Raw genomic sequence first — 27277 nt, 5'->3', positions numbered from 1 at the left:
CACTTTTAAGAGGAAAAGCTTAATAAATTACTTACAGAAACATCTGTGAAATGGCAAAAAAGATGGAAATATATTTTTAAAATCTGAATAATCAGCCAAGATCTGCTGAGAGCCTGTGGGCATTAAGAAAAATGTGTCTTGTGGTGTACCAATCAGTAATTGCCACATTCTGTAGAATGAGAGAAAACAGGAGCAGAGATTTCAGGCAATGGGAGAAAACAGGAGCAGAAATTTCAGGCAATGGGAGAAAACAGGAGCAGAAATTTCAGGCAATGAGAGAAAACAGGAGCAGAGATTTCAGGCAATGGGAGAAAACAGGAGCAGAGATTTCAGGCAAACTGGAAAATTTTTTCAGAGATTTTCAGGCAAACTGGAAAAAAAAATAAACTCAGAGATCTCAGGCAAAGTGGAAAAAAATACAACTACTCTACCCAGGCAACATTGCTGATGTTTAAGGAGGTACCCACAGCACAGACAGGATCTCTCTGCTCCCCTCCTCAGCCAGGAGTTAATGTTGTGGACTTTAAGGAGTTAATTTTCCCTTCCTCTTGCCTTTTCCCCCCTTTCCTGTGCCCTGAGTGTCTCAGGGCTGGCTCCCATCTGAAGGGCACAGACACTCAGTGAGCTTCACATGACACCACTGCCAGCAGCATGAGAAACCTATTTCTGACAGTGTGGCAAATTGCTATTATGAAATCCCAGGACATTTGATTGCAGAGTGACTTTCAGAGGGGATCACACTCAGCAAGGTTATGAAGGGCTCAGTGTTTACTGCAGTAATGCTGACTTACTGGAAAAGAATACCAAGAGCTCTTTAAATAAAATATAAAAAAAAAAAAAAAAAAAAAAAAAAAAGTTGGGAGATTCCCAATTCAGAAAGCGTTTGGCTGGGTAGATCCAACCAGGCATTGTGTTTCTCTAAAATGAAAGGGAAAAACTGATCAGCAGGAATTCTTAGGTTGGTTTTCTTCTTGCTGATGGATGATTCAGTGAAATGCTCACTCAAAAGGGATCATGAACTTGAGGTTGTCCTTCCCCTCCAGCATTTCTCCCTTCAGCAGGTTCCAGGAGCTCTGTCTCTCCATTCCAGCCAAAGGTCAGGATTTCTGCCCAGATTAAAAGGACAACAAAATTCAAACAAAAAATCAAGACAAAAGCAGAATTGAGAGGAGAAACAGGCATTCTACGGGCTCAGAAAGTGGAATTTGCAATAAAAGGAGCATATCTGCAAAACACAAAATAGCACTGACCCACCTGCTGAATGACCATCAGCACCCAAGGGGGTGTTAAAACATAGAGATAAACTGTCCCTGCCCCAAATACCTTCCTCTTAATTTTCCCTGTGGGGTGACTCAAGCAAGAAAATCAAAAAGAATAGGCATAAAGGGCCTCAGTTTACAGCAGGAATTTTATCACTCCTGTGGACAGCAAGTTATTTTCACAGTGAAATAAGTCTTATTTCATTATCTGCTAAATAAATATGATTATTACTTTGTTTTTCTAGATTTTGATAATAAAATTATTGGTTATGATAACACAGGTAAAGCTCTAATTGGTTTTCTTGGTTTAATTAATTATAATACCAGCAGCTGCCTCTGCTCAGGCAAACACTCTTGCCCTGGCAGGTAAAATCAGGTGTGTGGCAAATTCAGATTTCCCTCTTTCTCCTCCTCCCTTCTTCCTCCCTAATTGAGGAAGAACTTCAATATTGGTTGAAAAACATCTGCTTGCTGTAAGTGTGGGTACAAAATCCAAAAGCCCCTGAAGTTCAGGCAGAAGCCTTTTGGTTTGTGTGAGGTTTTTAAACAGCAAAAGTTAAAAAGCCCCCAAACACCTGCAATTTTCTCATCTTAGCACATTTTTAAGCTAGGGCAGAACATATTAATCAATAGATCAATACAAAAAAGATTCCCTTTCTAATTATCTCCGTTTTCTTGGCCAGGTAGAGCATCCACATGATTTTATTTTGGGATGCACACAGAATACAATCTGATCTGCTGGCTGTGACTGTTTCAGAATCCTTCAGGCACTTCTCCCAGATGAGTTTGGGAGCTGATCCCTTTGGTTATTAAGTGCAGACCTGCAGGTTTGTCTGTATTCTGCCTCCCTGTGATATGAATATATTTGGGTGATGATGAAAGCAGCTGCCACAAGTAGGTGGCTGGAGCCTGTCTCAGTTTAATCTCCCTGCCCAATGTCTGGGGGTGGATGTGGAGCATCCACAGCTGCCTTTCCATAAAGGCTATCTTTCCAAAGCATTTGTTTCTGGAATTGGTTTCCCAGGTGGCACAAGTGTTCAAATAACCCCTGAAAACGTGGATTTTGCACTTTGCTGTAAGGCCCAAAGGTGATTGTCTCTGAAATCCAACTCCTGGTGGCAAAAGCTTTGTTGTAACCCTAAATGGATAGATAGGTGTGCACCCTAAATGGATGGATAGGTGTGTACCTTAAATGGACAGTTACTGCCTTTTCCTGTCTGTGAAAGAGGAAGAAATTGCAAATTTCCTTCTTACAAATTACAAATTTCAGAGATCTTTTTGCATCTCTAGCAGATTTTGAGGGTGTCACCTGTGAGCTTTGGAGGGTGAGGGGCTGATGCTGAGGTGGGAAATGCTGCTCTGCTGGCTGGAAGATGGCAAGGAGGGCACTGTTCCTGTTTCCAGAGCCCAGGAATGAGGCTGTGGCAGCTGTGAGCCAGCCTGGAGGCACAGAAACTCTCTAATTTCAGCTGCTGGGTTTGTGGTTCCTGCTGCAAAACCCACCAGAAGGGTTGAGCACTGTGCTCGGCAGCAGGGAATTGAGCCCTTGGTTAATGAGTGGGGACTTGTAGGGTTTTTGGTAGAAAACTCCTTAAAAGTCACTGTTTTCATGATGCTGAGCTCATTTCGGTGACCTGTGTGGAGAGCCATCCCTTTTGGGGATACTTACAGTTGGTAACTTTGGGTAAAACTTGTGATGATTTACAGGAAGGAGGAGAAGAGGGCACAGGGAGCATCCAGCTTCCAACCAAGGACCTCTACCTCTGAAACCAAAGGAAAAAATCCTTACAAGTCACTGTTTTCATGATGCTGAGCTCATATCAGTGATCTCTCTGGAGAGCCATCCCTTTTGGGGATACTCAAACACAATTGGTAACTTTGGGTGAAACCTTGTGATGATTTACAAGGAGGGGGAGGAGAGGAGGGCACAGGGAGCATCCAGGTTCCAACCAAGGGCTTCTTCCTCTGAAATAAAAGGAAAAACTCCTTAAAAGTCACTGTTTTCATGATGCTGAGCTTATTTCGGTGACCTGTGTGGAGAGCCATCCTTTTTGGGGATACTTACAGTTGGAAACTTTGGGTAAAACTTGTGATGATTTACAGGAAGGAGGAGAAGAGGGCACAGGGAGCATCCAGCTTCCAACCAAGGACTTCTTCCTCTGAAACCAAAGGAAAATATCCTTAAAAGTCACTGTTTTCATGATGCTGAGCTCATATCAGTGACCTCTCTGGAGAGCCATCCCTTTTGGGGATACTCAAACGCAATTGGTAACTTTGGGTGAAACCTTGTGATGGTTTACAGGAAGGGGGAGGAGAGGAGGGCACAGGGAGCATCCAGCTTCCAACCAAGGGCTTCTTCCTCTGAAATAAAAGGAAAAACTCCTTAAAAGTCACTGTTTTCATGATGCTGAACTCATATCAGTGACCTGTGTGGAGAGCCATCCCTTTTGGGGATACTTACAGTTGGAAACTTTGGGTAAAACTTGTGATGATTTACAGGAAGGAGGAGAAGAGGGCACAGGGAGCATCCAGCTTCCAACCAAGGACCTTTTCCTCTGAAACCAAAGGAAAAACTCTTTAAAAGTCACTGTTTTCATGATGCTGAGCTCATATCAGTGATCTCTCTGGAGAGCCATCCCTTTTGGGAATACTCAAACACAGTTGGAAACTTTGGGTTAAAATTCTTGTGATGATTTACAGGAAGGGGGAGAGGAGGGCACAGGAGCATCCAGCTCTCAACCACGGGATTCTTCCTCTGGAATAAAAGGAAAAACACTGGGTGGTGCTACACAGAGATCTGCACCAAAATCTGCTGATGGCAGGTCTTGGTTTCGAGGTGGGGATGGGAGAATTGGGCAGAGTGGAATTTAATCTACATAGGAAAAGTGGGGTGATAGCAAAACTCTGCTCCCCAAAATTTTGAAGCACAAATGGGGAATTGAATAGAAGAAAACACTTCTTGGGAATCATCGTGGTCTAAAATAGAATTATTTTTATCTGCAGGAGTTGCAGTTCTAAGAACAGTGTGGTAACAGCCTGACCATAAGTTTTACAGCCAGTTGAAAGATTTCCACTGTTTTCAATTCACTTTGAACCATATTGTATGCAATTCATCCCATGATGTAGAATTCCTGATTTTCCCCTGGAAATAGCCCTGCTGTGTTATGTATTTTATGATGCCACTTCCAGCAGAGTACAAAGACAATGACAAATGCTGGTTTCAGAGGAAATCTTTGCTCAGGTATTTCAGCTTAGTCATAGCCTGGCTGGTCCTACAGTAAATCTGCATGTCAATATTTATCTTTTATAGGCCATCTGCTGTACTCCTGACACAGGAATTCCAAAGGATAAGGGAAAAATAAAGACATAATTTCTACAGAATTCTAAAAAAAGACAGTAATTTTCAATAGTGGGTCTCCTTAAAATAGGCCTGGAAGTTTTGCTATGACTCAATGTGTTTTAAGGAAAGAAAAATGTTATTTTAACGACAAAGCCAGCAAATTCTACCCTCTAGATTCCACAGCAGTAATCTCTGTAAAACCCATGATTTAAAAGCTGCTATTTCTCACCATCTCAAGCTAAGTACACTTTTTTATTCTAACAAATCTGAATAAAATTAGAGCACTCTGCATAAATTCTCCCTGCCTCTGCGCCTGCTGTCTTAGCTCGAGGCAGAAGCAGATGCCTGTGATTTCTAAGACTGTCAAACCAGCACCATAAGCCAAAGTTACAGTCACCTCAAAAAACCACAAAAATTTATTCCAGCTTGGTAATAAGCTGGTCCATTATTTCAGCTTTTTGGTGCCAGTGTTCTGCTTTTTAAAGGCCATCTGAAACCTCACAGGCATTTTTGACATTTTCCCATTAACAGGGTTGATATTTGGGGAATTGAGGCTGCTTTGTGTTCAGATTTAAAGTTTTAATACCTTGGATCTGTCACTGGTTCAGTGGGAGATGCTATTTTTATTTTCTTTATGATGGATCAATTCTTTAAAAAAATAAACAACCCCCCCCCCCCAAAAAAAAAAAAAAAGAAAAGAAACCAAACCCCACATTGCTCATTTAATATTAACTGGAACATATTTTTCCCTGTAGCAGTTTGCTGATTATGAATTTCAACGCCACAGAGGTGGCATTGCAAATAGAGCCTATAAATAGAAAATAAATCTTTTCTGTGAAATGCCCAGCCAGAGCAAAGGCTCATTAATCAGGGAACAGGTAGGGCTGCAGAGCCCAGCCTGACTCTGCTCATGGAAACCCAGGCTGACAGAGCTGTCTGAATGATCAACCACAGCACTCTGCTCTGTGCACAGGGAGAAAGTTTAGTCAAGTGTTTAAAATATGGAAATAGGAGTGAAAATGCCTGTGCTGTTTCTCTCCTGCTGACTGGCTGCAGGCTTGTCCCCTCATCAGAACTGAGGGCAGCATTGCTGGGATTTAGCAAAAACAGTAAAAAATTACATTATAGAGTGTGGAAGGTGGAATGGGATGCGTGTGACAATCAAATATTTGATGTTAAAATGTAGCATTTTGGGCTGGCTGCATCCTTGGGTTGTCTTCCATGTATTCTGCAGTGAGGGCATTGAGTGTAGCACATGAGGACTGAGGGCAGCATTGCTTGGATTTAGCAAAAAACAATAAAAAATTACATTATAGAGTGTGGAAGGTGGAAGTGGCCAGTGTGTAAATCACAGGGATTTGTGTGACAATCAAACATTTGATGTTAAATGTAGCATTTTAAATGCTGGCTGCATCCTTGAGTTGTCTTCCATGTATTCTGCAGTGAGGGCATTGAGTGTAGCACATGAGGACTGAGGGCAGCATTGCTTGGATTTAGCAAAAAACAATAAAAAATTACATTATAGAGTGTGGAAGGTGGAAGTGGCCAGTGTGTAAATCACAGGGATTTGTGTGACAATCAAACATTTGATGTTAAATGTAGCATTTTAAATGCTGGCTGCATCCTTGGGTTGTCTTCCATATATTCTGCAGTGAGGGCATTGAGTGTAGCACATGAGGACTGAGGGCAGCATTGCTTGAATTTAGCAAAAAACAATAAAAAATTACATTATAGAGTGTGGAAGGTGGAAGTGGCCAGTGTGTAAATCACAGGGATTTGTGTGACAATCAAACATTTGATGTTAAATGTAGCATTTTAAATGCTGGCTGCATCCTTGAGTTGTCTTCCATGTATTCTGCAGTGAGGGCATTGAGTGTAGCACATGAGGACTGAGGGCAGCATTGCTTGGATTTAGCAAAAAACAGGAAAAAAATTACATCATAGAGTGTGGAAGGTGGAAGTGGCCAGTGTGTAAATCACAGGTATTGTGTGACAATTAAGCTGATGTTAAAATGCAGCATTTTGGGCTGACTGCATCCTTGAGTTGTCTTCCATGTATCCTGTAGTGAAGGCATTGAGTAAAACCAGAAAAAATGGATTAATGGAGGGCAGTGAGTCCTCCTGTTGCCTTGTCTGTCAGCCATGGACCAGGGAACATTAGGGGATGCTACAGAGGGATCTGCCACCAAAATCTAACCAAGACAGCTCTTAGTTTCCAGGCTGGCTAATTGTGTGATTTAATCTGTAAAGAAAATAGTTGCTTTCGTGCTGGTTGCATAAAATCAAGCCCAGCTTACTTTCCAACCTGCTTTGACCTCATTTCTACTCTTAATAGAAATAAAAATAGTGACATTGGCATCTTTCACACCCAGGGATTTCAAAACATTGGGAAGCTGCATCCTCTGAGCGGAGATGTGGCAGGAAGGAATATGTAGGAATAGATTTGAAGGAATATGTAGGAATTCCTTCTCCTTAAGAGGGTAAATAATTTCCCTGACATCAGAGGGGGCTCTGGCCCACCAGGACCTCTGCAGAGCCTGAGCTGAGCCAGGGGCATGGGCACTGTCAGTGCAGGATCAGGAGCACTAAAGCAGATCCAATCCTGCCACCTGCTGCTCCCCTCCATGCCTACAGCACCCCTGGGTCACTCTGGACCTGTTGGAACCCAGGACATCCCTCTGGAACCCAGGACATTCCTCTGGACCTGTTGGAACCCAGGACATCCCTCTGGAACTCAGGACATCCCTCTGGACCTGTTGGAACCCAGGACATTCCTCTGGACCTGTTGGAACCCAGGACATCCCTCTGGAACCCAGGACATCCCTCTGGACCTGTTGGAACCCAGGACATTCCTCTGGACCTGTTGGAACCCAGGACATCCCTCTGGAACCCAGGACATCCCTCTGGACCTGTTGGAACCCAGGACATCCCTCTGGAACCCAGGACATTCCTCTGGACCTGTTGGAACCCAGGACATCCCTCTGGACCTGTTGGAACCCAGGACATCCCTCTGGAACCCAGGACATCCCTCTGGACCTGTTGGAACCCAGGACATCCCTCTGGAACCCAGGACATTCCTCTGGACCTGTTGGAACCCAGGACATCCCTCTGGACCTGTTGGAACCCAGGACATCCCTCTGGAACCCAGGACATCCCTCTGGACCTGTTGGAACCCAGGACATCCCTCTGGAACCCAGGACATCCCTCTGGCTGCCCTGGAGGACTCCAGACCCTGGCAGGGGGCTCAGAGACCTTGGCACAGCATCAAAAACACCAGCGCCTTCAATTTTAACCCATGGAAACAATTCCCAACTTTGCGTGAGGATTTACAAGCCACAAGAGTTTGAGTAGAGGGAATTTGTCACAGGCCCATCTGCAGCAGCCCTGGAGCTGCAGAGGAAAACTCCCCCCTTGTGCAGGATCCCTGCTGCAGCAGAGCCACAGCTGGCACTGCAGGAGGGCTGAGCCCCCATGGATGGGGCTGGGACACTCCTGACACACAGGGGATCAGTTCCTATTCTGACTCTGCCAGTGGTTTTGGTTGTATTTTGTTTGTACTATTGCATTTGTATTTTTAATTTTCCTAGCAAAGAACCCTTATTCCTATTCCCATATCTTTGCCTGAGATAATTTCAAAATTATTATACAAAATATAATAATTGGGAGGGAGGGGGTTTACATTTTCCATTTCAAGAGAAGCTCCTGCCTTCCTTAGCAGACACCTGTCTGTTCAAACCAAAGCACTTGTTTACACAGCTCATCCAGGTTGACACTCGTCTCCTTCGAGGCAAGAAATTTGCTGGCTCTGAGAGATGTGCCTCAATTCCAGCCACCATGCTGCCTCTTTAATGTCACAGATTTTAAACACAAGGCTGATCCCCTGCAATCAAGATTGTCTGGAACATTTTCATAACAGGGAAATTGAAGAGCCTGGTGGTCTCTTGCTGTTGAGACACGAGTGACCCTGAGACAAGACCCTGAGACTAAAAAAAAAATTCTCAAAACAAGCTTGGATAAATCTGACACATCCTCAAAACATCGCCCTTTGCATATTATAATGATTCTCAGGAACTGCGTTTTTGGTATGTTAGCAAATAAATTACAATATCAGAGTGGGCCAGAAGAAACATGACCATTTACTTGTCTCAGAGAAACATATTTAAGTTCCAAATTTAATCCATATTTAAGACATCTCCAAGTTCAAGAGGTTTTATCCCCTGGTCTATGTGTCAAATTGGGTCTTTTCTTTATAAGGTTATGCTACTTTCTTCATTAATATCTTCTTTTCCTGAAAAATGAATGTATTACAGTAGAGCTCAGAATTTCTGTTGTACATTTTCATGACTTGGCTGAATTTTTTATTTACTAATAAATGGATTTCTGAGTTATTGCAGAATTGCAATGATGAAATTTCACATTTTCTCACTTTTTTCTGTGGTGGCTGCAAACATCTTAATTCTTTCAGATTTATGTGTTCTTGAAGCAGAGGCAAAAGAACCTCTATTTCAGTGGGTTTATTGTGAATAAAAGTCCTTGTAATTTCTGAAGATTAGAGTGAGTTGGGAAATGTGTTAGACACAACAAGGGTGTTTATTATTTTGGGGGCCTCTAGCACAGCATTCTTGTCCCTGATTAAACAGCACTGTTTCCCTCAGCAAGAATTAGTGTCTCTAAGCTATGGGTGAGGGAATCTTTCAGTTTTATTTGCCATTCCTACCTCCACTGACTTCTGCCAAACGCAGTGCAGAACTTGGGAGCAATCATGTTTATATTTACCTCAGAACCTGGGATTGTGGCCCATTCACAATGGTCAGAAAGGAAATATAAATGGTCAGAAAGGAAATATAAATGAGATATTCTTGCTGCAGCCATGTGTTTGCAGCATTGCTTTCAGCTATGGCTCAAGGGGTTTGGGGAGTTCTGTCTGGAATTATTTAGGTCAGCTATATTTTTAGGGAAAAAAAAAAAGAGGGGAAAACCTTAATTATCAGAGATATTCTGTGTGAAATGTTGTTGTGTGGAATATTTGAGATAAAGATACATTCAGGGTTTGGTTTGTTTTTTTGGGCTGGTTGGTTGTGGTTGCACCATCACTGATCTCAGGCCTGCACTCATCCTGCCAGGAGTTCAGCTGGAGCTGGGCTCACCACAAAGCTGGCTGGGCTTTGGAGGAAAGTCTAAATTTGCAGGTGGGAACAGCTGATGAGTTAAACAGATCAAAGGAGATATTTTGGTGCTTTGGGTATCACTAATCCCACTGACCTGTCTGGTGGAGCAGTGCATGCTCCTGTTTAAGAGGCTCTGCACCAGAACACATTTCACCAGGTTACCTTGGGCTCCCCTAAGGGCTTCTGGTTGTAGATTCAATTCTAAATGGCTCAATAAAAACAGATCAGACTTGTGGCTGGGGAGCTCTCAGGTTTTGGAATTAATGTTTTCATACAAATTTCATAGGTGGTTCTTGTGCATCTCAGTAATTCCCTGTATATCATGCCAGTAATTTTTTCCATATATGAGCTTTGCTTTTAAAAGCACTGTAGATGATAAACATAAATGTTTCATTTGTTATAAATATTTAATATTTATGAATAATTGATGAGCAGATTTTAAAGCAAACTGATTAGAGTTGTGTGGAATTAAGGCTACCTTTGTATAATTTTCTAAACTGTATTCTAAATATTATCTGGGCTCTGTTGTGCTATAGAAATGCAGGCCTGATTGGTACTGTCACCAAAAACATCAGCAGATGGGAACAAACAGAAAAATACATTTTTAATCATTATATTGGCAATAAAATAAATATGGAGGACTTCCTTGTGGATGCAAGAATTTCTCTGTCCGCCAATTTTCATTCCATTGTAATTCACTCTTTATGGATTATCTTAGAGACGTTTTTTCAAGAGAATGTGTTTAATAGCACAGCACTAATAGCTAACTGTGATTCAGTGACTTTCACCTATTTTGCTTTCAATTTTTTTCTAATTGCCTTTGATGTCCCTGGGGCTTTGAAGCCTAAAAAAACTCCATACAATGCTTATCCAATTACCAGGGTTCTTGCATCTCTGACAGATTTCATCAAGGACGCTGCTTTCTGGCTCAGCATTCAGCAGAGGGGCTGTCCCCTGATGATTTTGGGTGTCTCACACAGCCACAGCCCCTTTGCCAATAGGTGCCACTGTTGCTCTGCTCGTCTGAGTCGTCAGTGTCCTTCCCTTGAAAACACAACCTTGAAAGCACAAATCTAAATCACAGCAACTAAAATATTGCAGAGCTAAAACTCCATCCAGACCATGGCCAGGGCTTTGTCCATGCCAAGACTTCATCTGTGCCTAAAAATAATTATAATATTGCTAATCTTGAGCAAAAATGAATTGCATTGAATTAATTCCAGATATATTGAATGTAAGCCTCAGACTTGCTGCAGGTTTCTTGCTGAGCCTCAGACCACGAGCAGCTGAGCTTTGCAGATCTCTGCTCTGGGCCAAATGGGATTTAAATGCAGAAGTTGCATCTTGGAGCAATAAGAATTTGGATTTGTTAGCAGCACTTCCTACATGGGAGCAAAGTCTCAGGGTGGCCTATCCAGCAGTGGAAAGAGCTCCCAGAGCTATTTCCTTTGCAATCTGGTAATGCAAGGTCAGCTAATGCAGTTTGCTTTGCAGCTTATCTGCCATTAAGTGCCTTCCCTGTGTAAAGCCAAGGGTAATCAAGGTCTGGCTGCCTCCTGCATGGGGAGGAACCTTGCTTCACCTTGTCCTTGGACGTGCAGCTGTTCCTACATTTGCTTTATTCTTACATGCTTCAGATATATATGGAATAACACAAGGCTCTTTTCTCCTCTTGCTTCAAAGAAACACATAGCAAGCTGTGCAAAAATAATAATTAAAAAAAAAAAAAAAAACAACAGAGTGCAAAGCAATTAAGAGTTTTATGTCCTTTCAAGTTCCATCCCACTTGTTTTGTGTTTTGGCTTGGTTGTTTTTTATGCTGCAACTATTTATTGACTAAAAACCAAGAGATGAAAAATTGTTTTCAGTGATTAAATACCTTCTGAAATAGCCACCTGCAGGTCAGGATGGAAGCCAGCAACTTGTTCTAACTGGTCTAAAGCCGTGTGCCTGTCTAACCTAATTCTCCCTTCTGCATAGAGCAGCTCCCACAAGCAACAAGCTATATTAAGCAGGGCTTAAGATCACCCTAAGCAGTTTACACAGGGGCATCCCCAGCTTCTCTGCCTCTCACCAGTTGCCCAACAATTTGCAGATATTCTGCCCCTCTTCAAAGTCCAGGATTCTACAACATTTTGGGGAAAGAATCCCTGGTTGGGAGGTCATGAGTTTCCGTTGGTTGTTTCAGCTGAAAAGTGGCAAAAGCAGAAATTGTTGGGATTTCACAGGAAATGGCGCAGACATTGGACATCACTCAACTTCTTTCTAGTACAGTTTTTCATCAGGTCTTCAAGATGGCCATAGAGAGTGGGATAATCTGAGACAAGATTAAATGTTAGAAATTATTTAATTAAATTTTTCATCTGGGTGTTTTTACTCTACAGTTGTCATAGGGAATGTTTGTACTTTTTTGACAGCAGATTAAGGACAAAATGGATCTTTTTGTTCTCAGGACATATGTGTCCACCCTCTGGCTGGAAGAGGAAATCACTGTTAGGCACTGACAGATGAGTCATGTTATCAATCAGGAGTCCTGATTCTTCAGAGCCTCTCTGGTAGATATTTGAAAAGTAAGCACAGGTAACCTTTTACTTAAAAATTCAGAAAGATAATAATAGTCCATGAATTCTCCTGCTAGTTGTATGCCACAGTTCTCCTTGTTTTCAACTGATATTGGATAGGGGAGAGAAATCTGTTCATTGACATTCTCCTTCAGTGCTTCCTGTGGTGAATAAGGATTGTTGTTTTATGAATAACACTTGCACTTTATCAATCCAAAAAATAAGGTACTGACTGGGTAAGAAAGTAGCCAAAAGTCACCACAAGATCCATTTCCAGAATTTAAACAGAAGGAGGTTCCTATCTCTAAATCTATTTATTGACCAGTGCACCATGTTCCATTCCATTGAATTAAAAATGCCAAGAATGGGGAAATCTGATTTCTGAGGAATCCAGGCCAATTTGCACTCCAGCTGCGGAGGGGAGGCAGCACAGGTTGTGGCCGTGCCCATTGCAGTTCTCAGCACACTCTGACACTAAATTTTGGCTTCTTGCTTCCTTGTGATGGATGAAAAGTGCTGCAGTGGCAGGCCCCAAAATGAGATGCACATGATGCTGCTGTGCACAGCATTCAGGTGGCTCAGTGTGGTTTGAGTCACTCTGCATTTTTGCCACTGATATCACAAACCTTTGTCAGTCTTTGTGTTACTTATCATTTAATCCCTGAAAATAAAGGCATTTGCATTTCAAGTGGATTCCCACTCAACTTAAGCAACTCCATCTGTATGTCATGAGATCTGATCAGTCTGATTTCAACACTTGCATCATGGATTTGCAGACACATTTAAGAAGGCTGAAAATGAAAAGCTGATTGCTTTGTGCTGCTTAAGGGTTTTGTGCAGCAGCATTGCACATCCAACCTTCCAGCTGCCTGTCTAAAGAGAATGATAACAATACCTGGGGGTGGAGAGGCTTGTTGGAAGGGACATTCTAGCAGATGATGCTTGTGGGAAAAGTGTTGTAGAAGATCCGGGCCTTATTAAAGTGCAGCTTGTTTATATGAATTGGAGGTGTGCTGATTAAAATAATCCTATTTTACCAGCAAGCTGCTATTAGAACCCAGGGAATGCCCTGAAGACTCAATACCCAGTCCCAGGTGGGAGCAATACACTGATTTTCTTCATGTGCCCTGGTCACCCCCAAGGCACAGACTGGGAAACATCCACAAGCAGTATGTGCTGGGTGCCTGCCTGAGGAAGGATTCCCACTGGAATCCAGCCTTGGAATGGCCACAGAGCTACAGTGCCTTCCTTTACACATACAGTTGTTTAAGGATATATAAAATAGGATTTAAGTATTAGTGACAGCTCACCGCTGCCTGGAATATACAGGCACCACAGCTCCAGACTTGAATTTTCTGTTCTTCACCTCAAATTTCCCCATCATGGTTGTCCTTAGTGTTTGGTCTGTGAGCTGGCAAGAAGATGAGGCTGTTCTGTATGAGATGCTGCTGAGTTTATAAATGTGAGAGATACTCAACACTCAGAACTGCTGAGGCAGCCCAGTAATCACAGCAGCTCTGTCCCAGTGCTCCTTTCTTCATCTACACAAGAGCTTTTTTGGAAAGAAGTCTATGTTACTTGCTGGTAAAAGTCAACTGGTAAAATCTGCCACTGTAAAATTTTGGATTGGTTCCATAGTGTATTGCACTTGAAAAATTATCTGTGCTTTGGTTAATTTGGTTAAATATCTTCACCTGCCATGGGAAACAGCATATGAAAAGGATGAATGAACCATTTACCCCTCTCTCTTTGTTCTATTTCTGCTGCTGCAGACTGCAACACAGTCTGGCATTTGGCTCCAGGAAAAAAAAAATCTAAAGGAAGCAATTTCAGCAGAGTCAGGAGGATCTGCTTGAACAGCTCTAATATTGAACCTAACTGGCATGTTTTGACAAAGTTAAAAGTCTAATGACAAAATTTTGCTGAGCCTCTTAAGCAAGGCATGAAATCTATCTAGCAGCTCTGCTAGAAAAGATGCTCATGTTTCCACAAGCAATGAGACCAATATCCAGATTACTAAAGATCCACCAAGTATTAATAAGTATTAATTTCTGGGAAGATTAGTGAAGTCTCTCCTGCATGATGTTGGTAAATATTATTGTCCATATTGATGTATAGTTGTGTTTAAGTGGTACAGCAGCCTCAAGTGACTGCCCTAAGTGCCATTTTTAACTGGCCAATATTATATCCAGTGTGAACCCCTCAATGCACCCTGTGCTCAGGCATTGCTTCTGCCCTGCTTAAGGAGAGGAAAGGCAGGTCATAAACAGAATGAATTAATAATACAGAATGAATAAGGCCAAGAAAGATGCTTGTCCCTCTCCCTCTTATTACTCTGGTGAGCTGAGGCTGGATTCCAGCTGACAGCTACTGTACTACCCCAACAGCACAGGAACCTGCTCTGTTCCTGCCCTCACCTTCCTGACCTTCCCCTTCTTTCTCTCCTGATCTTTCCTTTGTCCTCTTCTCCAGTCAGTTTCCAATGAGAGCTCTACCGTTGAATATTTGGGCCCAATTTCCCACCAATCCTGCCCATCTTTTTGTGCCACCAGCACTCCTGTCCCTGGTTGATGGAACTGTCCTTTAAGTTATGTGGGTGAAACATTACCCAGTAGTGCAGTGCTAAAACTGGGGCAGAAAGGGGCTCCAGTCCTGCCTGTGTGCTGAGAAACAAGGGTGATGTTGACCAAGGAACCATTTGTTTTTTGTGCCACAGTGACAGAGACCATGCTTGACACAGCATCATTATTTCCTAATTGTCGTCATATTTATTATTTTATTGTCAGTGGCTCAAAACCCACTAATGTCAGCTGGGTTTTATTCTCACACCACACACGCCTGCTAACACACAGCTTCTCTTCACACAGATATTTTTTTTAATAACTGGAACAAACCAGGATACCCATTCAAAGAACTGTTCTTTATAGCAGAGCTAAAGATAAGGGCTTGCAGCACGGTACAAGCTTGTGTAAGGTTTGCATATTCCATGTTCCACTTAGCAGCTGGAATGAGGTTCTGATGAGCCTTGTTTATCATTGTTAATGGCTGCCCCTGATTCACTACCCATAACCTGATATTTCATATCCTAAAAAGATATTTCCCTAGGTTGAGGCATGAACAGACTCACGGAATCTAAGATGTTTACTATAAGCTTTTTAAGAAGTTAACAACCCTGTCCAATCCTCTTTTCCCAGATGGAAATGAGAAGCCACAATAATCATAGAGGCTGATGATCCCATGGAATCCATCCTCAAGGTGGTACCAGGTCACTCGAACCCCATTGTCCTCCAGCCTCTTCTTGTACAACAAGCCATCGTCCCTCAGCACGTCGTACTCGCAGGTCAGGATGAAAGATTCTGGCAGCTGGTGAACAACAGAGTCTTCAGCCAGCAGTGGGCACAGGTTGGGTTCACAAAATCTCTTCACTGTCTCATAAACTTCAGCTATAAAATCAGTGGGCCTAAGCGGTTTCACGCCTCTGACCTTAAATTGCTCGGGGATGTTGTCTGGACTCACCCACTTCCTATACTTCAGCCTCATGTCTGGGGGAATATGACAGCCTTCCAAGACCTCTTGCATGTGCAGAGCATCCCCATTGAGGTACAGCAAAGCAAAGAAAGCAGCTCGTTCCCGGAAGAGCAGAGGGACTCCCCGGTTCTGTTGGTAGGACGGTAAATTGAAGTCCAGGGCCTGCAGGCCTGGGTAGATGAGGATCTGAGCACGGAGCCTGGGCAGGTCTGACCTGCCTGCCAGGGTCTGGCTGACAGCAGCTGCCAGGTTGCCCCCAGCACTGTCCCCGCAGACAGTGACGCGGGCAGGATCCACGCCGTAGTGCTGCAGGTGCTGCAGGAAGTGCTGGCTGGCGCTCAGACAGTCTTCGTAGGCAGCGGGGTATTTGTGCTCAGGGGCCAAACGGTACCTGGGACACACAGACAAGAAGGAAATGTCAGTAGCAGTAACCAGGAAATGGTCTCATATGCTGTTCTTCAGCCCTACCATTTTGGGGTGGCTTGGCTGTAGGTTAGGATCTTCAGTGCCTCCAAACAGCTGCTCCTCTGTTTGGGATTGCAGATAAACTGTAAATGGTGAGTTCAGTCACAAGGACTCACTGAAGTAGGATTGTCTCTGATTAATGATTTGAACAAGGAATTGAACAGTTCTTAGTGACGGTGAAAACTCCCTCTGTACTTCTGACAAGATTATCTAATAATTTTGTGCCTCTGCTTCCTATGTGTAAAATGGGAGGATTTTAGTGTCATTATTCTGTTTTCCCATAGCTCCCAATTGCTTGGAGCATCTTATTACTGTATGTTCAGCACAAGGAAGACTTTTTTCACCTAAGTTTTTAATTGGCTTTTATAGTCTTACTTTGTGTGCCAAATATTTCCATTTGTATCTTTTCGGAGTATCTCTGGGCATGAATAGTTAAGGGCTGTGAAAAATTCTTTATCACTATTTTTCTCTTTATGAACTTGAATAAATCCCATAGAAATTCCTGTGCCAAAAAAGAACATCTCCAACACCAGCACAGCTCTGCTGTGGTCCCACAGCAAAAATAATCTCCTAAATACAGAACTGGGTAGTGTTCACTTACTGCACAGACACAACCACTGAGTCACTCTCCCTGGATAGGTAGCGACACACCTTTTCATAGGTATCTGCAAAAGAAATATTGTTGTTAGTCAGCTTTGAGACAGCCTAAGAAATGTCTGCTCCAAACAGGCTTCAGACTTCATCTCAAATCACACGCTGAAATCACATCTTATTTCAATCTTCTAAAAAGATGAGGAAATTCTTTCTACACCACCCAGTTCCTCCAGGAAGTTTCTTACCAAGGCTTCCAAACACCCAGCCTCCTCCATGGAAGAAGAGGATGCCTCTCCTTGGCCCATCCGAGGTAGCTTTAGGCTGATAAACTCTCACAGGTACTTCATTAAACTGCAGATCCTGGATAAAGAGCTTTGGATCCAACCCTAGTTTCCGCCCCTGTCGCACGTATCGGCCAAAAGTGATTTGGCTGCAAAGCCCAGTCTTCTCCAAAATTCTTCCCTGTTAAAGGTAAAAGGCATTAAGGCATCTTTAAAAGTCTGGAGTTAGCCAGGGTATAAAAACTCTGCATTGTACTTACATCAAAGTCATTTGGAGGAAATTTTAAAGAAACACAGAACTCTGATTTATACATGAAACAATTTTCCCAAGTTCTCACATCCTGCAGTCTGTAGAAAAATTTACTTGCACTACTCCAATCCAATGTCATTGTAATGTCACATCATAAATTTTATAAAGATCAGTCAAATTTTATAAATTTTATAAAGATCAGTGTCTTGGACTACAAATTTTAATCATCAGCATTGTCCTGCACATATTGTGGTCATTCTTGTTTCATTTATACTTGATAACAACAAACATCAAAATGCCTTATGTAGAAACAGCTCTTCATTGCTGAAACTAATATTCAGGAATTTGACCATAAAACTTAGGGAATTTGCAAATCTAAATTGCTGAGCTGTATTGTGTGAGTTAGTTACAGCTTTTTATTTGCAACTGAGCAAAATGAAGTTCCTTCCTTTCCCAATGCTCTTGCAAGCTAGAATATAAATCTGATGTAGTAAGTGAAACAAGAAGCTGGGAATCAAACAGTTACCAGCCACTGGCTGAACAAGATCCCTCTTTTTAATGCCCAGTGAGTCTGTCTTGTCACCTGCTAGTGGGGTTCAGGATTGCCGGGCAGCTTTGTCAGTAAATTTAATTTAAAGAGGATGTAAATGGTTTAAGAATCTGTGTGGAGGAAAACAAAGTCTGTGTGATAGCAGGGGTGATGTTTGTGGCTAAAGAAATGACAAAACTGAAGATTTTAAGAAATTCAAAGACAGCAAGTAAAAGATGCAGAGCTGAGGAGGGCTCTAATGCTGTTTATGCAACGCTGCCAAAGAGTCCAGGGATTAAATAAAGCAGCCCTAACCGGATTGTGTGCCATAAATGTCAGCCGCGGCAGGAGCAGCTGAAGGGCTGCAGCTCGTTTTGTGCAAGGTGATTTCCCCTGAAGGTGCGGGCAGTTATCACGCAAAGCCCCAGCCCAGCTCTGAATTCGAGGCTGCCATCAGCCGCTCGCAATCTCCGCTAACCCGCCCCAGGCCCGGCTGAACCGGGAACGGCGTTTGCCCGCGACACGGGCAGTATGCCCGCGGCAGCCGGACCGGGGGTGCCCGGGGCAGCATCCTCGATCGAGGGGTGCCCAGGACAGCATCCCCGGCCGGGGGGTGACCGGGAGAGCATCCTCGATCGGGGGTGCCCAGGACAGCATCCTCGACTTGGCGGGGAGACTTGGGACAGCATCCTTGACCGGGGGGTGACCGGGACAGCATCCTCGACCGGGGCGTATCGGGTGAAGGCGCCCGGATCTCTGGTGCCCTTGAAGTGTCCGGATCGGGGGATACCCCGGGGCAGAACCCGGGTGGGCTCCCCACATCCTCTCCTCACGATGCAGCACCGCCAGCATCCCACGGGGACAACGGGGACACGCGGATCCTGCCCCGGCTCCCCGCGTTCGTGCAACCAATGCCGCCCCCAGCCCGCGGGCCGCCCCGAACGCCCCCTCGCCCCCCGGCCGGCCACTCACCAGCGCGGCGGTGCCGAGCAGCAGGGTCAGCACCAGGCGCAGCTTGGCCGGCTGGTTCACCCCGGGCGGGATGTTGTAGCTGGGCAGGCCGAGCAGCACCGCGGCCGCCGCCAGCGCCGCCAGGGGCAGGAGCAGCAGCAGCAGCGCGGGCAGCAGCGCCATGGCCCGGCCGCGGCCCTGCGGGGCTCCCCCGGCAGCGCTGGGCAGAGCCGCGGCCCCGTCACGGGCCGAGTGCGGCCGCTCCGCAAAGCCGGCGCAGGGGTCATGGTGCGGGCGGCCGGGGGGAGCCGCGCGGAGCGGCCGGAGGCGCCGGCCGGGTAATCTCGGTTCAAGGAGGCCCGGCGTGACCTGCCCTGCGCGCGGTACCGGCGAACGGACGGGCCCGGCGCCGCCTCCCGCCGCCCCGGGCCGGCTCGGCCCCCGCGCCCCCGGCTCGGCTCGCCCGCAGCTCCGCCGTGCTCTGCCCGGGGAAGGTGAGAGCAAGGGCTGGCTGCCCGTGCTCGGTAAGGGCTGCCCTTGCGCAGGGAAATCTAAGGGAAGTCAGCATTTGTTTTTGTAAATAGTTCTGTTTTCTCAGCACTGTAGGTTTTCTCTTTTTTTTCCTTATGATAAGGAGCAATGGGCATATACTAAAATGCAAGTTTCACCTCCGCATGCAGAAGAACTTTACGTTGAGGATGATGGAGCACTGGGATAGCACCCACGGAGGGTGTTGGCGAAGGGGTTCCCGGTGAGGGAGGCCTTGCCAGTGCTCCCAGGTTTCTCTCATCCCTCTAAGGTTTCTGGGGTTTCTGGTTTTGTCTCCTTTAAAAGCATCCAGTCTCCCATTACTGGTACTTTTGCTCTCTGGAGACATTCGAAGCACACCTGGATGTGTTCCTGCAGCACCTGCTCCAGGTGACCCTGCCGTGGTGGGGGCTTGCACCGGTGGGGGATAATCACCAGAGATCATTCCCAACCCTAGCAATTCTGTGATTTTCATGTCCTCAGTCTGGCCATCCTGAGTGTGCTCACTGCTGTTCTTCCTTGCTTCCATCAGCAGGGTGTAATGAAGCATCATGGCAGGGAAAACACTGTCTCATCCTGTAAATAAAACTCAAGCCATGCAGTAAGCACCAATTCACAGACTCTAGCACAGAATCACAGTACAGATTCTGCAAAAGTTAATATTGGGGGACACTCCTTGGAAGAACATGAAAACATTTTCCTTCTTCATATTCTCTCTGTAAGATGTACCTTCCAGTACACACAGACCAGGAGCCCAGTTCACTTATCCCTCCTGCCTTTCTAAATCCTGATGTCAGCATTTCATCTCAACACTATATCCTACCCTCTGTGGGCATGCTGGAGACTTTCCAAAATTAAAAATGACTTTGTTTCAAAATCAGAGCAGCCCTTACTTGCCTCCAGCTAGGTGTGCCCCATCAACTCTGGCCTTGCACTTCTACTTTTGCAGCCATGGAATATTTCTTAATCTCCTCACTGAGATCTTGATCTCTGCCTATTTGTCCAGAGAGAGTTTTCCTTCCCTCACTATCTACCCAGTTTATACTTTTTAGATAAATTAAGTCATACTTCGGAGCTTATCAAATGGACATCACAAATAAGCTGGCTGTAGTGAACAACATTTAATGCAAATCATTCCACATAGATTATTTGTATAGAAGTAAATAACTTAGTAATTAAAGACAAGGAATCAATGAGATGCCAATTTGAAAAAAAAACAGCATATAGGAAAATTGTACTGTCAAAAGATTGAACTGTCAGAAGTCTCACAAGAAAAAGATCTGTGTTAATTTGAAGTTCATGGATCTTAGAAATAGTATTTTACACATCAAAAGGTGTCACATTCATGCAGTGCAGCACTACCTGAAGTGTGAGAGCCTAAGCAGAGTCATTAGTGGGAGAAGCATAATGAGGAAGAGTTCTTTTTACAAGCCTTTTATAAATTCAACAACCCTGTCCAATCCTCTTTTCCCAGATGGAAATGACAAACCACAATAATCAAACAGGTTTACGATTCCATGGAATCCATCCTCCAGGTGGTACCAGGTCACTGGAACCCCATTGTCCTCCAGCCTCTTCTTGTACAACAAGCCATCGTCCCTCAGCACGTCGTACTCGCAGGTCAGGATGAAAGATTCCGGCAGCTGCTGGATAATTGTGTCTTCAGCCAGCAGTGGGCACAGCGTGGGCTCACGGAGTCTTTTCACTTTCTCAAAAAGTCCAGGCTTGAACTCAGAGGGCTTGTGTGGTTTGTAGCCTCTGACCTTAAATTCCTCAGGGATGATGTCTGGACTTACCCACTTTTGATACTGCAGCCTCATGTCTGGAGAAATATGACAGCCTTCCAAGATCTCTTCCAGATTTGATGTGTCCCCTTGTACGTACTGCAAAGAATAGTAAACAGCTCGTTCCCGGAAGAGCAGAGGGACTCCCCGGTTCTGTTGGTAGGACGGTAAATTGAAGTCCAGGGCCTGCAGGCCTGGGTAGATGAGGATCTGAGCACGGAGCCTGGGCAGGTCTGACCTGCCTGCCAGGGTCTGGCTGACAGCAGCTGCCAGGTTGCCCCCAGCACTGTCCCCGCAGACAGTGACGCGGGCAGGATCCACGCCGTAGTGCTGCAGGTGCTGCAGGAAGTGCTGGCTGGCGCTCAGACAGTCTTCGTAGGCAGCGGGGTATTTGTGCTCAGGGGCCAAACGGTACCTGGGACACAGACAGAGACAGCAAAAGGGTCATGGACATAGTTCACGAAAAATCCTTTTGCTAAGATCTTTTCTCCTAAGAAGCTGAGAGGCCTCAGAAACAAAATGTAAACAATAATTATCTGCTGCTGTGGAATGCAACAGGTGCATCTTTGATTGGTCTCATGTAGTTGTTTTTAATTAATGGCCAATCATAGTCCAGCTGCCTCCGACTCTGGTCAGTCACAAGATTTTATTATCATTCTATTTTGTTCCTTACTAGTCTTCTGATGAAATCCTCTCTTCTATTCTTTTAGTATAGTTTTAGTATATAATTTTCTTTTAATATAATATATATATACTAAAATAATACAGAATAAGTAATAAGTAATAAACAATAAATAATAAATAATAAAAATAAAATAATAAATCAGCCTTCTGAAACATGAAGTCAAGATTCTCATCTCTTCCCTCATCCTGAGACCCCTGCAAGTACCACCACACAAAAGTAACAGAAGGAAATGTCCTAAGTGTAAATACAAAATTTCTACAGCATCCTGGTTCTCCCTGTGTTGCACTAATTTTTCCCTCAGAAAAAAAATCTCATGAAGGTATTTTTATCTACTAAACATGTATTTGTCCAATGAGTAATCACAGAGAAGTGAGAGCCATAGGATGGGGCTGCAAGAACATAGCATGGTTAGGATATTCCCAGAGCAGCTCTGATCACAAATTAAGTGATGTACCTTCATTTTTTTCTTCTAATGTAGACTGCTTCTGGTTTGTGTAATAACTAATTTAATCAATTTAACCTCACTGTTACTTAGGATATTTCATTTCTATAATTATTTTTTCTTTATTTAAATAACTGGGACAGTTATATTTTTCAGTACTACTGGTATTGATAGTACTAATTAGTAGTATTATTACTTACTAGCATTTGATTCTCACTGTTAGAAAGCTCCTTGAAGTTCACAAGGTAATTACACCTATTTAAATGGTTCATCACCTTCCGAGTCAGTTTATTAGTCATTTCTCAACACACTGGAACTCTCATCTGGAAAGCATTCCTTGGTTTTGTGTGCTGCCAGCATAGCTTTATGCTGGAACACACATGGACCTTACTGTGAGCTGTGTCTGCACTGTTAGCTGATGGAGCAGGGAGAGAAATGAAAAACAAGCAGCCCCCTCGCAATTCTGTCTGGACACCTGGGGTGCTGAGAAAATCACAGAAAATGCTGAGTTGGGAGGGACCCATGAGGATCATGGTGTCCAGGTCCTGATGAGGAGCATTCCCACCAGGTGCACATCCCTGCAGTGCTGAGGGGTAACAAGAGGCAAAAAGGCTTCTCTGGGGCAGCTGGCTGTAACTCACCCCACAGACACCACCAGCGCGCCGCTTTCCTTGGCTATGTACTGGCAGATCCTTTCATGGGAATCTGAAACACACCAAAGGATGTTTTACTGTCCATAAATGGTCCAGCTCCCCTCACCCCTCTCCCCTGCTGCCTCCCTTTGCAGGGCTGGATGGGAAAGCCCAGCCAGAGTTTGGCCTTCCAGCAGCTGGAGGTTATATAACTTTTCTAATACATTTTTAATTATTGTTTTAATTAATCATAACCCGTATATTAATTATAAGCAGTGTGCTAGTCTTAAATCACTTTTAGGCAGCATGTAGCTAACTTTCTTTATACAGACTATCATTGTTGACTTGATTGGGAAAATCACTGAAACTTTTAACAGTTTTGCCAAACTAACCCTGATACGCTTCAAAGAACAAGGCCTGGGAGAGGGTGTGTATTGCTGAAATTGGATACAAGAAGGGCAGAATTTATGGACTTCAAGGACATTTCCTAGAAATCAGAATATAAAGAAGCAGTGAACAAAAGTGTGTTGGAAAGTCCCTACTGGAGGAAAGATACCTGAGGCAGCAGAGCCAGGCCCCGGCCATACCCAGGCAGGGAGCTGCAGCAGATCTAGCCGAAGCAACAGCTAACAAAAATATGTTGAAAAATCCCTACCAGAGGAAAAATACACTAAAAAGACTAAAGAGGATAGAATACCAATTCATGAAAGAGAATTAACTAATTTATGCTAAAGCAACGCCTGGCTAACAGGGACAGTGGGCTGGCGGCAGAGCCAGGCCCGGGCCGTACCAAGGCTGCAGCAGATCTAGCCGAAGCAGCAGCTAACAAAAGTATGTTGGAAAATCCCTACCAGAGGAAAAATACACTAAAAAGACTAAAGAGGATAGAATACCAATTCATGAAAGAGAATTAAGTAATTTATGCTAAAGCAACACCCGCCTGGCTAACAGGGACAGTGCCAGGGTGCTGAGGCGGCAGAGCAGAGGCTGCAGCAGATCCAGCCGAAGCAGCAGCAAACAAAAATATGTTGGAAAATTCCTACCAGAGGAAAAATTCACTAAAAAGACTAAAGAGGATAGAATACCAATTCATGAAAGTTAATTAAGTAATTTAGAACAAACGGGCATCAATTTCTTTGCTTGCTGAAAGTATATAAATAAATGAAAATGTTTTGCATCAGCGTCGTGTGGAGGCCGGAATTCTGTTGGCCACCAACACACAGTGTACGCCAAAGCAAGCCCGCCTGGCTAACAGGGACAGTGGGCCGGCAGCAGAGCGGGGCTGAGGCCGTACCGAGGCTGCAGCAGATCAGCCGAAGCAGCAGCTAACAAAAAATCCCTACCAGAGGAAAAATACACTAAAAAGACTAAAGAGGATAGAATACCAATTCATGAAAGAGAATTAAGTAATTTATGCTAAAGTGGAGCCGGGCCCGGGGCCGTACCGAGGCTGCAGCAGATCCAGCCGCCGCCGTGGAACAGCAGCACGGCGGGCCGCGGGTGCGTGGAGGGCCCTCGGGGCCGGTACAGCCGCACGGGCACCCCCCCGAACCGCGCCTCCTCCTGCCGCACCCCCGGGGCCGGGGCCGGCCGCCGGCCGGAGAACACGAGGCGCTTGATGGCCAGGCTGCTGCATAGCTCTATCTTCTCAAAAATCCTGCCCTGTTGGGAGAAGGAGGACAGCCAGGGTGAGATGAGGGGAGACTGCACACGGACAGCCCTGAGGGGGCAGCCGGTGAGGGGGCACCAGGAGAAGGGAGAACCGTGTGAGGGGCAGCTGGTGAGGGGCACCTGGAGAAGGGCAGTTGGAAAGTCGCAACTGGTGAGGGGCGGCTGATGAGGGGCACCTGGTGAGGGGCACCAGGAGAAGGGCAATTGGAGAGCGGCAAATGGTGAGGGGCAAATGGTGAGGGGCACCAGGAGAAGGTAGAATGGTGTGAGAAGCAGCTGGTGAGGGGCACCAAGAGAAGGGAGAACGGTATAAGGAGCAGCTGGTGAGGGGCACTGGGAGAAGGGCAGTTGGAGAGTGACAACTGGTGAGGGGCAAATGGTGAGGGGTAGCTGGTGAGGGGGCACCTGGAGAAGGGCAACTGGTGAGGGACACTCATTGAAGGGACACCTGGTGAGGGGAATTGGTGATGGGGCTCCTGGAGAATGAGTGATGGGAATTGGTGAAGGGGCTCCTGCTGAGGGAGGCCTTGCCAGTGCTCCCAAGTGTCTCTCATCCCTCTAAGGTTTCTGGGATGGTTTTTTGTCTCCTTTTAAAGCATCCAGTCTCCCGTTACTGCTGCTTCCATTGCCCAGCCTCCCATGTTGCTGGAAAGCCCCAAGAATGGCCTAAAAACATCATGTGTGCTTAGCTAAAGTGGAAATCAAAGCAATCTCACTTTTTATAAATATTTAATTTCAAATTTAATTAGGGAAGCTCAGCTGATAAAGCTTGGGCTCTAATGGTTGACTTAATCCTTATGTAATAGGGAAAATCTGACTGAGGTCTAATAGAAATGATTTTCCAAACACTCTGCTCTCAAGTCAGCCCCCCAGAAGAGAAAAGCCATCCTTTAAGCCTTGATAGAGCTCTGGCAGGATTCTGATATTTACATGTAGAGTGAAATTAACATCTAACAACATCTAACAACTAATTTCATTCACGTAGAATGAAATTAACATCTAACAACTTTCTCACAGAAGTTGCAGCAGAGTTACTCACCAGAGTAGATGTAACAATCAAAACAGCAACAATAAGTCGAAGTTTTCCAGGATTGTTCACTCCAGGAGGGATGCTGCAATTGGCATACTCAGTTTGAATTGTTCTTATGATTGCTGATATGAATGAGGCAACAAGAATCACCAGCAGTATCACTGGCACTAGATAAAAAAATGCCATTTCAGGTATCCAGAGGTGATGTGTCTTCACACCTATCTTTGAATTGGCTTTTTCAGGTAACAGCAAGGCCTGGAGCAGTCCCAGTTGCAAGAGATCTCTCAGGTGTTGCCCACTTTAAAGTCCTTGGAAACGTTTTGCAATGTGCCAGCAGGTATCACATTGGAGAAGAGTCAATGTGTTTAATTTCCTGTTTATCTTTATGGTAATTGTGGGACTGATAAAGGGTCTGGTATTAAATACGGAACTATTGGATTGCGGATGATAACAGTGAGTGCTCAGAGGCTGCAGCTGATTCCTGATTGAAGTTCTAGTCTATGACTCAGCTCAATAAAACATGCAGCATGACAGCAATGCCCTGCTCTGCTCTCCAGAACATAATTCCATGCAGGCTTCTAGCACAGAAGTAAGTTTAAAGTCTACAGGTTCTCTGTTCTTCCCCCAAAAATCACCCCAGGTTCACTTACCACCACAGCTGTGCATATTAAAATTATGACAGAGAGGCAGTGAATGTGGAGATTAAAATATCCCTTGCAGCTGATCTGCAGCCAGGACATTTGCTTCCTGCATCGTGGGCATGCTTTACATGGTTTGGAATACATAGCTTTAACAGGGACTTCTAGAAAAGAAAATGGGAAGAAGGGAGGGTTGGGGGCCAAAAGGTAAGTAACAGGCTCTGCAAAAGTGAATGCATCACTCCTATTTTGTTGTTAGATTATTTGGGGCTTGAAGCAGCCTTGGCTAGACCAGGTGTCCCTTTGGAATGAGATGGGATTAACGTTCCTTCCTACCCAAACCATTATGTGATTCTAGGAATCTATTCAAGCACAAGTTTTTCAGCATACACAAGAACAAGTTTTTCAGCTGGTGATTTTTGTATGTTTGATAAACACAAGAAAACACTTAAAGCAATTTTCCCATTGTAATTTAAACAAAGCTGTCAATAGAGTATTTCTGTTGGGAACAGTTACATTTCTAAAAGTCAAGTTAACTAATGTGACTTCATTTTTTTGAGTATAAAATACTGATTACATAGCCAACAGACATCTTCTTCAAATTTGGCCTGTTAAACTCAGGTGCTACGAGTAGCAGAGAGTACAGGCTGTGCATTATAGCACTGTAGTGTCAGTGTCTTTCTCCTTTGCCAAAACACACACTTCTAGGAAGTATGAAATCATTGACTGTAATTGAATAAAACAGGTCAGACCAGATGTTGGCTTAAAAGATTTTACTGCATCTTTTATATGTACTGAGAGAGCAGCTTTTGTACTGGACAAGTGTCTAGTCCAAACAGATGATTAAAATAGGCAGACTGCACATGGACTACTTCAAACAGCACTAAAAGAAATTATTCTTGAAATGTCTTTTATGGTGATCACACTGGCATAAATGCCTA

The 27277-nt window shown here is 44.5% G+C and overlaps 2 protein-coding genes across 2 annotated transcripts; both read right to left on the bottom strand.

The window, feature by feature from the left end:
• Positions 1–15235: 15235 nt before the first annotated feature.
• LOC131567300 (arylacetamide deacetylase-like 4) lies at positions 15236–19109 on the bottom strand. The gene is made up of 4 exons (XM_058818873.1): positions 18948–19109; positions 17161–17377; positions 16923–16986; positions 15236–16247 (listed from the first exon to the last, which is right to left on the bottom strand). Exons 1-4 carry the CDS (start codon positions 19107–19109, stop codon positions 15473–15475), a joined length of 1218 nt encoding a protein of 405 aa, XP_058674856.1. The 3' UTR covers positions 15236–15472.
• A 1769-nt stretch (positions 19110–20878) lies between these two features.
• LOC131567077 (arylacetamide deacetylase-like 4) lies at positions 20879–25884 on the bottom strand. The gene is made up of 4 exons (XM_058818547.1): positions 25708–25884; positions 24443–24659; positions 23007–23070; positions 20879–21653 (listed from the first exon to the last, which is right to left on the bottom strand). The coding sequence occupies exons 1-4, from the start codon at positions 25882–25884 to the stop codon at positions 20879–20881; spliced, it is 1233 nt and encodes a 410-aa protein (XP_058674530.1).
• Between the last annotated feature and the right edge of the window lie 1393 nt (positions 25885–27277).

This window comes from Ammospiza caudacuta, chromosome 22, assembly GCF_027887145.1.
Source record: "Ammospiza caudacuta isolate bAmmCau1 chromosome 22, bAmmCau1.pri, whole genome shotgun sequence".
In the NCBI taxonomy this organism is placed as follows: domain Eukaryota; kingdom Metazoa; phylum Chordata; class Aves; order Passeriformes; family Passerellidae; genus Ammospiza; species Ammospiza caudacuta.
This window is presented reverse-complemented; position numbering and strand designations above follow the sequence as displayed.